At 39.4% G+C, this 14,571-nt stretch overlaps 1 protein-coding gene across 2 annotated transcripts in view; it reads right to left on the bottom strand.

Moving 5' to 3' along the window:
- The window catches only part of SKAP2 (src kinase associated phosphoprotein 2), a 274,043-nt gene that overhangs the window by 196,174 nt on the left and 63,298 nt on the right, over positions 1–14,571 (bottom strand). Inside the window, exon 1 of one of the 2 annotated variants that reach the window (XM_054495186.2) lies at positions 1,983–2,329. The exons of the other annotated variant lie outside the window; for it this stretch is intronic. Coding sequence (XP_054351161.1) covers positions 1,983–2,049 — 67 coding nt within the window. The 5' untranslated portion in view covers positions 2,050–2,329. Of the gene's footprint in view, positions 1–1,982; positions 2,330–14,571 lie in introns of those variants that run through there. 2 annotated transcript variants of the gene reach the window in all.

The raw sequence follows: 14,571 nt of genomic DNA, 5'->3' as shown, positions 1-14,571 counted from the left end.
CCATACTTCTTGAAAATATCCTCTGAAAATAAAATGTAATCCAAATTTCCAATTCCAAAAGTTTTAATTGTAACATTTTTTAATACTTCATGTGTGTTTTAATATGTGATTTGCTTTAATAATATAAAATAGTGCAAATGTCAATAAAATGACTTTAAAATAATTTCAGATGTTATGCTAGTATATTACCTGACTAAAGAGAGAAAGCAGAAATATATTGGATGTCAGCACTGGCAGACAATTTAAATATGTAATTTTGAGTTTTTAGTTAAATTACACAAATAAGGGCCACATGAAATACTTGTGATCTATGGGGATAAGAGAATAAAGGTTCTCATGACCTACATATCATATTATCTGTGATTTATGATTATGGATCCAAATAACAAACTGTACTATGGGAGGTCCCAAGCTTTAAAACATGCACCCAGAGGTCTATATGTTATTTCTTAAATTCAAAAATACAGACATAGAATATCCTGAAAATGGTTTCATCTATTTTTGGAATAATGATAAACATTTTTCTTCACTGGTTACTACAATAATATTCTGAACAAACAATTCCAGCATTGTAAAAACAAAAAATGTTAAGTGTAGTAAAACAAAATCAGTAGTCATGTGATGTAATAAAGCTGCCTGAAATCAGTCTTTAGACTTCTTTAACTATTTCCCTTAGTGGTACCCTTTAATGACAACAAGCATTTCTTAGAGTGAAAGACTATCCCACCACAAATGCATTCAACATACTGTACCATAATCATACAAACATAAGTCTACATTCATACACTTAGTTTTAATTTCCCTACCATATTAATAATGCCAAACACCAAAATTGAATGACAGAATATTAGGAGATTTGGACTCACATTGCTATAGGAGTAACTTATTATTTCAAATGTCACATTTTAGATGACATTGCTTTTTAAGAGTTAGAATAAGCAATCTGTAATCTAGTTATTCATGAACAATACTGAGAGATAAATATTTTATAGACATCTAAAACTAAAAATCAAAATTCAGTTTCCAGAATTCTTACGTACATAAGACAAAATAAATGATGGTTGAAATTCCAGAACATTAAGGTAGGTAAGATTTGTGCTACCTTAAAAACATATATTTTCTACCTTGTACAGAAATATAAATTTTTATTGGTTCTTAGTGAACATACACACCTCCATATCCAGTAAATTAATGAACTAGTAGTGGATTCATAATGCTACTGAAGAACCACGTTTTTAGCTCCTAAAACAAGTTCCTATAAATGGTAATGTAAAACTGAAAAAGGGAAGATAAGGGTACAAAGATGAAGTACTTTCATCGTGTCACACAGGAAGTAGAACTTTAACATATCCTTCCTTTTCTGCTTTAATATATTACTGAGGCTGGGGACAAGTGGCCATTCGAGAACCAGACCTTCTTCAAAAGTCTTAAACGTGAGTGAGCTGAATGTTTAAGAAAAACGAGAGTTTTAGAAATGACAAACTCTTTCACCCCATAACCCCTAACACCTGTGGCTCTGACAGCTCTTTGCATCTCTACATCCTCTACCTCCATTGGCCAGACCACCCAAGAACTACTTATTTGACTTCTGCTCCCTTCTGCCTGCTCACGCAGCATTCATTATCATTATCATTCTCTCTCCCTCTTCCACTCTTCCTCCCCCGCCCTTCTGTCACTCACACACACACACACACACACACACACCGTCTTCACAATGCACACAGAAACGTCCTGATCCCATTTGTGTAGATCACCAAAAAGGGCTTCGCCACCATCCCCGCACCAAATTTCAAGATACACGTCCACTCCCTTTCTGAGACAAAACAATCCCTCTTCTCTCCTCCCTGTGCCGACCCCACTGCCTAGAAGACGTGGGAAGCGCGGGGAGGGAGGATAAGGGCTCTGAATGCTACTGTCCCCACCGGCTCACCGTTCCCTCGCCCCCGCCCCAACAGCATTACCGCCGCCTTCCCGCTCTTTACCTGCCAACAGGTTCCTAATTTCCTCAGGGAGGGGGTAGGGAGAGGAGGTGCTGCTGGGGTTGGGCATGTTAGGGAGCGCAGGGCGTGCGGGGAAAGGACCTGCGCTGAAAAGGTGACCGACGGGGTGGAGCTGCGGCTGCGACCTAGACTCAGGCTAGCGGCCCGGATAAGAAAAGCGGGGCTACGAGTCGGGACACTGCCGGGCCGGGGCTCACAACAAGGAAGTCACTGAATCTCCAGCGAGCTGCAGCTGGACTGTCGGCCCAGCCCCGCCCAGACGGCCGGGGCGGGGAGATGGGTGGGAAGGGACACGAAGGGCCTGAGGGGTCCAACTGCGCATGTGTATTCCTCGGTTTTCCCGGCCCCAGAAGAAAGAACCTGTGGGCAAGCCACGCCCACCGCTACGCCGGGAAGCAGGAGGAGGAGCCACTGGTGGGAAGGGGGCGGACTGAGGCTGCGTCACCTGATGCTGCGTCACCTGATCCAGCGGCCGAAGCGCCTTACAGCCATTTTTGGTACTGGTGCCATCACAACTGCTGATCGTTTCTCCAGGATTCCAGAAAATAATGTGTCCGTGACACAGAGTGTATAGAAGTTTTGCGATTACGCCTTCTGCGTAACAGTCAGTCCCACCGCAGTTTAACCCACAAGGATTTTTCTCTTGTCCTGGACTATTATGGCCTTCTTTGTCCGATTGAACGGAGGTACCGAAGTCTCATCTTCCGCCAGTCGTCCGGGACAAGCCAGTCTGGAGCCGCTCCGGAGCGCGCGTTGTGATTGGCTCTTACATTACTTTTCTACCTAATTCATATCCTTGGGGTGACAAATTTTCCCCACTACAAGGAAGAATGGGAATTTCTAAGCACCGTCCTTTGGCAGGAAAAAACAAACGAAACAAAAAAACAAGGCAGAATAGACATTGGCACCACTGTCCATCTACAAGCATCAAAAATAAAATTGCTGGTGGTGGTTAGTAGAATAAAATTATAAAATCTGCTCACTCCAACTTGACCATTTAGTCAACAAATACTTATTGTCTTCTATCTGTAAAGCGTCTTAAAAGTTTTCTCTTTAAAAAAAGTGGCTTCTTTAAAACCTTTAACAGGCATACATCTTTGTGCTTCCCAGATATTGCATTTTTTAACAAATTGAAGATTTGTGGCAACCAGGCCTGCATCAAGCAAATCTATGGGCGCCATTTTTCCAAAAGCATGTGCTCACTTCATGTCTCTGTCACATTTTGGTGATTCTCACAATATTTCAAACTTTTTCATTATTATTATATATGTTATGGTGATCTTTGAAGTTACTATTATAATTACTTTGGGACATCACAAACAGCACCCATATAAGACAGCGACTGTAATCCATAAATGTGTGTGTTCTGACTGCTCTACCAACCCTATACCTTCCTCCATATCTCTCCCTCTCTTGGGCCTCCGCATTCCTTGAGACACAACAATATTGACATTAAGCCAATTAATAACCCTACAATGGCCTCTTGAGTGTTCCAGTAAAAGAATCACTTTACTTTAAATCAAAAGCTTACTTTAAATCAAAAGCTAGAAATGATTAAGCTTAGTGAGGAAGGCATATTGAAAGCCGAGACAGACCAAAAGCTAGGGCTCTTGCACCAAACAGCCAGGTAGTGAACGCAAAGGAAAAGTCCTTGAAGGAAAGTAAAAATGCTACTCCAGTGAACACACGAATGATAAGAAAGCGAAGGAGCCTTATTGCTGGTAAAGAACGTTTTTATGTTCTGGATAGAAGATCAAAGCAGACATAACATTCCCTTAAGCCAACGCCTAATCGAGTGCAAGGCCCTAACTCTCTTCAAGTCTACGAAGGCTGAGAGGTAAGGAAGCTGCAGAAGAAAAGTTGGAAGTTAGCAGAGGTTGGTTCATGATGTTTATGGAAATAAGCCATCTTCAGAGCATAAAAATGTAAGCTGAAGCAGCAAATGCTGGTGAAGAAGCTGCAGCAAGTTGTCAAAAAGATCTAGCTAAGGCCAGGCGCAGTGGCTCATGCCTGTAATCCCAGCACTTTGGGAGGATGAGGCGGGCGGATCACGAGGTCAGGAGACTGAGACCATCCTGGCTAACACGGTGAAACCCCTTCTCTTCTATTAAAAAAAACCAAACAAACAAAAAAAATTAGCCGGGTGTGGTGGCAGGCGCCTGTAGTCCCAGCTACTCGGGAGGCTGAGGCAGGAGAATGGCATGAACCCGGGAGGCAGAGCTTGCAGTGAGCCAAGATTGTGCCACTATACTCCAGCCTGGGCAACAGAGCGAGACTCCATCTCAAAAAAAAAAAAAAAAATCTAGCGAAGATATCTGATGAAGGTGGCTATACTAAACAAAGAGTTTCAGTGTAGATGAAATAACACTTATTGGAAAACAATGCCATCTAGGACTTTCGTAGCTAGAGAGTAGAAGTCAATGCCTGGCTTCAAAGCTTCAAAGGACAGGCTGATTCTCTTCTTAGGAACTATTTCAGCTGCTGACTTTAAGTTGAAGCCAATGCTCATTTACCGTTCTGAAAATCCTAGGGCCCTTAAAGATTATGATAAATCTACTCTGCCTGTGCTCTGTAAGTAGAACAACAAAGCCTGGATGACAGCACATCTCTTTACAGAATGATTTACTGAGTATTTTAAGCCCACTGTTGAGATCTACTGCTCAGAAAAAAAGATGCCTTTCAAAATATTGCTGCTTGTTGACAATGCACCTGGTCACCCAAGAGCTCTGATGGAGATATACAAGAAGATTAATGTTTTCATGCCTGCTAGTACCACATCCATTCTGCTGCCCATGGATCAAAGAGTAGTTTCAACTTTCAAGTCTTATTTAAAAAATACATTTCATGGCTGGCCATGGTGGGTTACACCTGTAATCCCAGCACTTTGGGAGGCTGAGGCAGGAGGATCACTTGAGGCCAAGAGTTCAAGACCAGCCTGGGCAAAATAGCGGCACCCCATCTCTACAAAAAAAAAAAAAAAAATAGAATAATTAGCCAGGTGTGGTGGTATGTGCCTGTAGTCCTAGCTACTCATGAAGGTGAGATGTAAGGATCCCTTGGGCCCAGGAGTTCAAGATTACAGGGAGGTATGACTGTGCCAGTGAACTCTAGCTTGGGCCACAAATGAGACCCTATCTTAAAAAAAATATATATATATATATATATGTCTATAGCTGCCATAGATAGTCATTTATCTAATATATCTGGGAAAAGTAAATTGAAAACCTTCTGAAAAAGGTTCACCATTCTAGATGCAATTAAGAATATTCATGATTCATGGGAAGAGGTCAAAATGTCCAACATTAACAGGAGTTTGGAAGAAGTTGATTCCAACCCTCAGGGATGATTTTGAGGGGTTCAAGACCAGTGGAGGATGTGGTGGAAATAGCAAGAGAACTACAGTTAGAAGTGCAGCCTGCAGATGTGACTGAACTGCTGCAATCTCATGATAAAACGTGGAGGTATGAGGAGTTGCTTCTTATGAATGAGCAAAGAAAGTGGTTTATTGAGATGAAATCTACTCCAGTGAAGATGCTGTGAATACTGATGAAATAATAAGAAAGGATTTAGAATACTACATCAACTTAGTTGATAAAGCAGTGGTTGGAGAGGATCGACTCCAGTATTGAAAGAAGTTCTACTGTGGGTAAAATGCTAGCAAACAACATCACATGCCACAGAGAAATCGTTCATGAAAGGAAGAGTCTCTCAAGGCAGCAAATTTCATTTTTGTTTTATTTTAAGAAATTGCCACAGCCATCCCAGGCTTCAGCAATCACCACCCTGATCAGTCAGCAGCCATTCACATTGAGGCAAGACCCTCCACCAGAAAAAAAGATAACATGCTGAAGACTCAGATGATCATTATCATTTTTTAGCAATAAAGTTTTGGGGGTTTTTTTAGCGATGGAGGTCTCTCTATGTTTGCCCAGACTGTCCTGGAACTCCTGGGCTCAAAGGATCCTCCCACCTCAGCCTCCTGAGTGGCTTGGGACTACAAGAATGTACCGACATGCCCAGCTGCAATAAAGTATTTTTAAGTAGGTATGTTAGTTATTTTTCCAGACATAATGCTACTGCATACTTAATAAACTACAGTAAACATAATGCTTATATGCACTGGGAAACCAAAGTATTTGTGTGACTCACTTTACTGCAATAGTTGCTTTATTGGTTTGGTCTAGAACCTAACCTGCAAAATCTGTGAGGTATGCCTGTTTGTGTGTGTGTGTGTATACACTCATGTATTTATTACATATATGTACATATATACATAGTTATTACATTCAAGTGCCTCTTAACCATTAAAATCCCTCAAAACCTGGTGCGGAACCATCAAGGAAAATGAAGTCACTGAAATCCCTGAAGAACACAGAATAGAGGCTGAGGAGGAAGGCTTCAGACAGAAACTACCTAGGCAAAGCATTTAGTGAGTATACACTGTGTATTTCTCTTAGTGGAAATATCATTGACAACATGAGTCATTGAGATGCCCCCTGACACACCTTCCATCTCTGCTTGGCAAGGTACATTTTCAAAACCACGCAAATGTCAGCTTCTATATTAAGCCTTCACTTAGATTTCCCTTGGAAGAGATAGTGGCTCTTTCCTAGAAGTTACTATTATATCTTACATTGTGCCTGGGCTCCAGTCACAATATAAATTGTTTATTCCTTTCCCCTCCAACTTTCACTAGATTAAAACTATAGTTTTCATTAGAATCACAGAGAGAACATATTACATTGTGAATTCTCAAATCCCATCCCCAGAGATTCTGAGTCAGTCTTTTTAGGGTGGTGCCTGAGAATCTGCATGTTAAACACTCCTCAGCCGTAGCTCATGCCTGTAATCCTAGCACTTTGGGAGGCCGAGTGCGCCTGTAGTCCCAGCTATTCGGGAGGCTGAAGCAAGAGAATTGCTAGAACCTGGGAGGTGGAGAGATTGCAGTGAGCCAAGATCGCGCCACTGCACTCCAGCCTGGGCAACAGAGCGAGACCCTGTCACTGAAAAAAAAAAAAAATCCTCATAGGTGAATGCAAGACATCATGAAATTTCATTTTAAGAATCACTTTGCTACTTCCCAGCTCCTACAGGGCACAAAATTTGTTGCAACTTATCTTTCATCCTCAGCTGGAATCCTAAACCTAACACAGAATAACAACTGTATTAATAGTTCATCAAAAACACTTCAGACAGTCTAATAAAAAATTAGAAAGTCAAATGCAGTATGACATTTTTGTGTAATTCTCTGAGATAAAAGTAAACTAGTTATAAAAGGAAAAAATAGAGCATTTTCGAGTCTGTATCTTGCCTCTCAAAACAAACAAACAAAAAAAGACAAAACTTTACAGCTGAAGTAAAACATGCAAAAATAACGACAAAAAAAGACACCCCCGCAAACAAACCCATTCCCCAAAATGGAATCTGAAATTCCTACCCAGATTTTAAAATGTGATGAATTATAGAAAGAGCACTGAAAATTTGAATTGTTTTTGGTGGAGGTAAAAGTAAATAAATAGTCATTTTACAATATACGTCTTCCAACTTCAAAGAATTGAGAACTATTTATCTTAAGCTACAAAATTATCTTCCTTCCTAAAGAAGAAAACAACTATTTCATGGACATTTTATATTAGGGAGGATTCTTCCTCCCTCTACAGTTATCACACATATTTCTTTGTCTTGTCACATTTTTTATTAAATCAGGCTTCCAAATGTCCCAATCCTTTGTTTCCTTCTGATAGAACTGAACCTGTTTTTAAATTCCTGTGTCTCATTTATTTACTTATACTCCACTCATTCCACTAAGGAATTGAGGTGATTTGCTCTTGTATCAAATAGACAGCTTTCTGGAGTGGATCAAATGGACAGTGTCTACACTGCTCATTATGACAAGTCATTCTTGTTAGTGAGAGACAGGAAACTATTAAGATTACCTTAAAATATATAGCATCTCATAGTCCAAATAAAAAAAGGCAATAATAGAAAATGGACTTTGTGTGTGAAACATATTTCCCCTATTTAGGAAGACATCCTCAGACACAGGTCCATGATAGATTCACTTGGGCAATGCTTTGTATAGTCTATCATTTTTACTGTTTATTGTTAAAGTTATTGAAATTGATTATAAGATGGAAAGTGTAATAAAGAGAAGTTAGGAGAAATACATTCTTATTTCTCTTGTTTCCATAACAAAAACCAAGAAGTAAATCAAATCATACTTTACATTCTTTAAACTAGTCATATTAGGTTGAAAAAAAAGAATAAATGTAACTTTAAATCTCAACCTAAGAGAGGTAATGGCCTCCCTACCACTCTACAAAGGAGAGACTAGACTCTGATAAAATCTTATGATTTGTCTTCCCAAAAGTAGATCCTCCAGTTCAAAGATATATGTATATATCCCTATAACTGAAGCTAACTGCCTTTCTTATGTTCTTCAAAATTAGCTTAGGGGCACTGAATAAGTATTTTCCCACAGGCCTAGGTTTAAGAGAAGCTAAATGAGCACCGAAGAAAAATAGAAAGTAAGCCAAAACACAATTTACTTTTCTCAGCCTCTCTTATCTTCATTTTTATTTGGCTTTCATAGGCATGTGGAAGAAAGAGTATATTTATACTTAGGCATTATATTAGCTATCTATTGCTACATAACAAAATTAAGTAGCTTAAAACAAACAGTATCTCACAGTTTCTGGTGGTTAGGAATACATGAGCAGCTTAGCTAGATGACTCTGGCTCAGAGTCTCTCACAAGAACTGCAGTCACCTGAAGACTTGACCATGGCTAGAAAATCTGATTTGATGATGGCTCATCTACAGGACTGCTGACTAGAGTCCTCCATTCCTCTTTGTCTGTTAGAAAAAAGCCTCACTTGTTCACAACATGGACTTCTCCATAAGGCTGCATGAGTATCCTCATGATATGACAACTGGTTTCCCAAAGCAATTAATTCACAAGACAGAGCAACCAAGACAGAAGCTGCAATATCTTTATGACTTAATTTCAAAAGTGACATGACTTTACTCCTGCCATATTTAATTGGTAACACAGACCAAGCCTGCTGGAAAGAGGGAAGGGACTACAGAAGGTTGTGAATACTAGAGGTAGAGATCATTGGGGGCCACACTGGAAGCTGGTTATCATAGTCATCCCTCTGATGCCCAATGGTTCACATCCCTCCCACATGCAAAAATACACTGATCCCCTCCCAAAGCCACTTGCAAAGTCTCATCCCATTGTCGCATAGGCTCAAAGTCCAGAATCTCATCATTTAAATGAAGCTCATGTGTGGATGGTGCTCCTCTGGTTTAATTCCTTAAATACGGCTCTTTGAGGCCGGCGCAGTGGCTCACGCCTGTAATCCCAGCACTTTGGGAAGCCGAGGCAGGCGGATTACCTGAGGTCGGGAGTTCGAGACCAGCGTGACCAACATGGAGAAAGCTCGTCTCTATTAAAAATACAAAAAATTAGCCGGGTGTGGTGGCGTGCACTTATAATCCCAGCTAATCAGGAGGCTGAGGCAGGAGAATTGCCTGAACCTGGGAGCCGGAGGTTGTGGTGAGCCTAGATCGCGCCATTGCACTCCAACCTGGGCAACAAGAGCAAAACTCTGTCTCAAAAAAAAAAAAAAAAAAAAAAAAAAAAAAATATATATATATATATATATATATAGACAGCTTGTTGAGTACAGATATCTCAAACTAAAGATCTATGTAGTACGAAGACAAGTTATCTTGTCCCCACATATTCAACATATGATAGGAGACACTCATAGGATAACCACTACAGACATTCCTGTTCAAAGTGGTGGGGAGACTAGGAAGTATATACAAAGATCACTGGTCCGAAGCAATTCTGAAGCCCAACCAGGAAAATGTGGCAAGTTATTTGATTAGGAGACAGTTCTCTTCCCACCTGGAAATAACTTATCCTCGGCTCTTCGTTCTTCCCTCTGAGCCACCTGTCTTTTTCCATGAACGGTTGTGTAATTTTCTCAACCTGCTTCCTGACAATACAATTGAGGTGGGGGGGTGGGGTGGTCAAAAGATCTGTTTTCATTTTGTATTGTCACTGTCCCAATTCTCTATCAGTCAGAGTTCAAGAAGAAAATCAAAACTACTAGAATGAAGCTAGAGATGGAAAGAGATATAATATATGGCAATTTGTTACAAAGATTAAACCCTATCCAATTGTGAAAGCTGGTTAAACTGTCTCTTTATATAAGGCAGTTATCTTTACATCTGATGCTTGAGCTCAAAGTCCACAGAGCAGGGAATCAGAAAGGGAAGATGGAGGAACTTCATGACAAGCTGGTAACCAGAAGTATAAGCCATAGTTTATGAGCACAACCTGAAACCCAAGTTATCTCTCACTTGATGGTACGGATGTCCTTCAGAAGCCAGAGTCCCTCATTAAGGAGCTAAATGCACACACTTGACCAAGAGTCAGAGAAGTAGAAGGAAGATCCAATAGAAAATGAAGCAGTTGCAGGCTCAGCTGCTGATTTACACCAATGAAGTGAGCCAACCAGTAAGCAACCATACATGTGAACTACAAAATGACTGCTGCTTCATTTCTGCTCTCCAAATCTTACAAAAGAATATATTTTGTGGCCTAGCCTAACCAGAAACATGCAGAAAAGGGGATTCTAGTAAATTTAGGTCGACAGCCACCAACCATACACTTGTACTATCATAAATAAAATGTGGACTAAATAAATGAAACAACTAGGCTGGGTGCAGTGACTCAAGCCTGTAATCCCAGCACTTTGGGAAGCTAAGGTGGGTGGATCACCTGAGGCCGAGTTTGAGACCAGCCTGACCAATATGCTGAAACCCCGTTTCTATTAAAAATACAAAAATTAGCCAGGCATGGTGGCATGCGCCTGTAGTCCCAGCTACTTGGGAGGCTGAGACAGAATTGCTTGAACCTGGGAGGCGGAGGTTGCAGTGAGCTGAGATCGTGCCACTGCCCTCCAGCCTGGGTGACAGAGTAAAACTCCATCTCAAAAATAAATAAATAAACTAATAAAATAAATTAAGCAATTGAAATTGCATTTATTTTGCAGCCTAATCCATCTAAACAAAATGCAAAACCTATTGGCTCTCAAGTTATCTCGTAAGGGCTCTTTTAAGAATTTTTAGAAATAAAGATTTGTTTTCATTTTCTAAGTTATTATCCTTGTTTTCATTTGAAACTTCCATGATTAGTTGGTATAAGTTTATTATTGTGTGGCAGTCAACAAGGAAAAATATTCTCACTGGAATTCATATGAAGTCATTTACTCTGAAAAGATGTGACATAGAACCCAACCAGAACCAAAGGTACTGATAGATGCAATTCACAATTTGAGTTTTTAGTTCATAATTGTTATTAATCTTATTAGGATAATTTACTAAGTAAGCAAGATTTGCTGTCCATCTCATTCACATACACACAAACATACACAGTCATGCATCACTTAACAACAGGGACATATTCTGAGAAATGCATCATTAGGTGATTTTGTCATTGTGTATGTCTGTGTCATCATAGAGTGTATTTACACAAACCTAGATCTATAGCCTGCTACACATCTAGCTAGTTGGTATAGCTTATTGCTCCTAGGCTATAAATCTGCACAGCATGTTAATGTACTGAATACTATGGGCATTGTAACACAATGGTATTTGTGTATCTAAACATAGAAAAGGTACAGTCAAAATACAGTATTATAATCTCATGGGACCATTGTCATATACATGGTCCATCGTTGACCAGCGTCGTTATGTGGCACACGACTGTACTCAGGCACTTTGCTGCCCTGGTCAATCATTTTAAGAATAAACAATTTAATATGAACTAGAGTTGAGTAATTAACATAATGCTGTACGTCTTTAGGGTTCTACAAATTAGGAATAAGGTGAGAGAACTAACCATCCCATTCCAGACTTGTCAGAGGCTACCTGGTTCCCTGCCCAGGTAGCAGCCCTCTTCTCCCTTTAACTGAATTGATTTCCTTTATCTAAGATTCTCAGTGCTCAGGGACCTAACCATCAGAAGGGTCAGCTTTCATGATAATCTGGCTCTGATCTTATATCCTAGCTCTAGTAACTGAGTTTCTCCTGCCTGGTTCGTAGACCAAGTCCTTACTGTACTTACTTTTAATAAAGAGACATATTTGTCTTGATTACATCTAGGTCTCTTGGACTCTGGCTCTGCCTTACTCTTAGTCTTAATTTATAGGCTGCTGTTACCACCTGGATCTCCAGAGAAGAGATGGGCCCAAATCCCATTCTTGCCTTCTATTACTTATCGGGCTTAGTCCCCAAAGTGTATGTGCACTAGGAACACGCCAAGAAAATTCTCATTCTTCATTACTACCTAAAATTTAATGCAGAATCCCTTCTCTTTATGTGAATTGTTTTACTACTCCTCGATGGTTTGATGAAGTTACCTTGAACTGTGAGCAGGTACATTAAAAGATAAAAACTTTTGATTCTCTCCCTTTAATTCTTATCACCAAAATCTCTACTTTCTACCTCAGAGGCCCAATTGAGTGATCCTAAATATATCATTTTTATTCTTGGTTCATAACAGAGTCAGGGAAAGTTGTCCTTGAGCTTTCTTAAGGGGGAAAATGCAGGGTCACTGATACAACTTAATTTTCCCCAATCCACCCTATTGCTAAAGATGACCCTTCCTGCACTCCTTGAAATTTTACCAATTAGAGAGAGAGTGGATGGGTAACTATCTTCCTTTGTACTTTGATCTAGGTTGGTTTGAGAAATCATGTTTAATGATTTAGTACCTGGATTTAATGGTTTAATACCTGGATTAAGCATATTATGGCTTTGGATGAAAGATAATTGAGACAGTATTTTGGAATTTAAAACATTATAAGGGAAAGCAGGCTGCATCAGCCTTCCAAATAATGGTTTCAAGACTAGCAGTGTAAAGCAAGCAAGATGTTCATGGTCATATGTTATGCTGTGTGCCCTGCTCTCTCTTTAGGATAGCACTGATCCCCACAAAATCCTTATCAACATTTAATGAAAAGACAGTCTCCTAGAAGAATGAAACTGAAGAACATAGCTGCCTTATTAATTAAACTTTGGCAGATTCGCACTTGGCCTCTGAATCATGATTTATTCTATATGAACTATTTACTGAATTGTTGTACCATTGCCCATATGAATTATTTTGTTACAGGAATTTTGTTTTTGTTATTGTAGCTATTTAAACAACATTAATTTAGATGAAACATGATTTTCTAAATATACTCCTAGAAATCATTTTATAGCTAAAGAATAAAAAATACCCCCACTTGCAGTGAGCCAAGCTTGTGCCATTGCACTCCAGCCTGGGCAACAGAGCAAGAATCCGTCTTGGAAAAAAAAAAACTAGGTTGGCAAAGATTCTAGAACATTAAATAATTAAAAACAGGTCTGGATTTCTTTCTATATGTAAAGACAAAATAGTAAATTGTAACCAGAGTCCTTCCTATTATTATAGTACATCTATTCTCACTAGGCAATTTTAAAATACCAAGCTGTCTTCAGCAATAGTAATTCGGTGGGTTTGTGCTTAATATATTCATGAAGGGCTTTGATGGATTTGATAACCATAAGCAGCTGTTAACATTAAATTGCCATTTAATTTTTTTCAGTGACTTTCAAAGTTGTCAATATTAAACAGTAGTGTCTTACAAATGACTAAGACCAATATGAGTATGATTAAATAAGATTTAGGCTGGTCAAGGTGGCTTATGCCTGTAATCCCAGCATTTTGGGAGGCTGAGGTGGGCAGATCACTTGAGGTCAGGAGTTCAAGACCAGACTAGCCAACATGGCAAAACCCCGTCTCTACTAAAAATACAAACATTTGCTGGGCATGGTGGCACATGCCTGTAATCCCAGCTACTCAGGAGGCTGAGACATGAGAATTGCTTGAACCTGGGAGGTGGAGGTTGCAATGAACCAAGATTGCACCACTGCACACCAGCCTGGGCAACAGAGCAAGACTCTGTCTCAAAAAAAAAAAAAAAAAAAAGATTTAAAAGGCACTCAAAATTCTCCCTTTTTCTATAGTGTCCCACTACTAGGCAAAAGAAAAACACACACATGCCTACATACATTTTTACAGGACTTTAAGTACTGTCTTGTATATCTGCTCACAATTTGCATGGCATATTACAATACTTAGAAATTATTGTATCCCTACCCCCATTTCAACCCCATTTAATTTTTATACTTTTTCCCTATATTCATCCATCAAATCCATGTTTAATTTAATTTCATAATACTAAACAATTTTTTACCCTCATCCCTAATAGCATAATTTTAAGATATTTTATTTAAATAATTCAGATATCAACTCTTCCCCTTTCAGTTCTTCTTTGTTTAATGACTACTTTAGTGTGGTTTTATGTACTGAAATTTGGTAAACAAAGAAAGTCAGCACTGTTGACATCTACCCAGTCTTTACAATTTGTGGGCTGCCACAGACATGTCTACGGGACAAGAAAAGACATCAAGAATTATGTAATTTACCATTGATGTGCTTTGCTTCCTTCAGTCCATTTGTTCAA

Source organism: Pongo pygmaeus, chromosome 6 (assembly GCF_028885625.2).
Source record: "Pongo pygmaeus isolate AG05252 chromosome 6, NHGRI_mPonPyg2-v2.0_pri, whole genome shotgun sequence".
NCBI lineage: Eukaryota > Metazoa > Chordata > Mammalia > Primates > Hominidae > Pongo > Pongo pygmaeus.
Note: the sequence above shows the minus strand (reverse complement) of the source record. Positions and strands in the feature narration are given on the sequence as shown.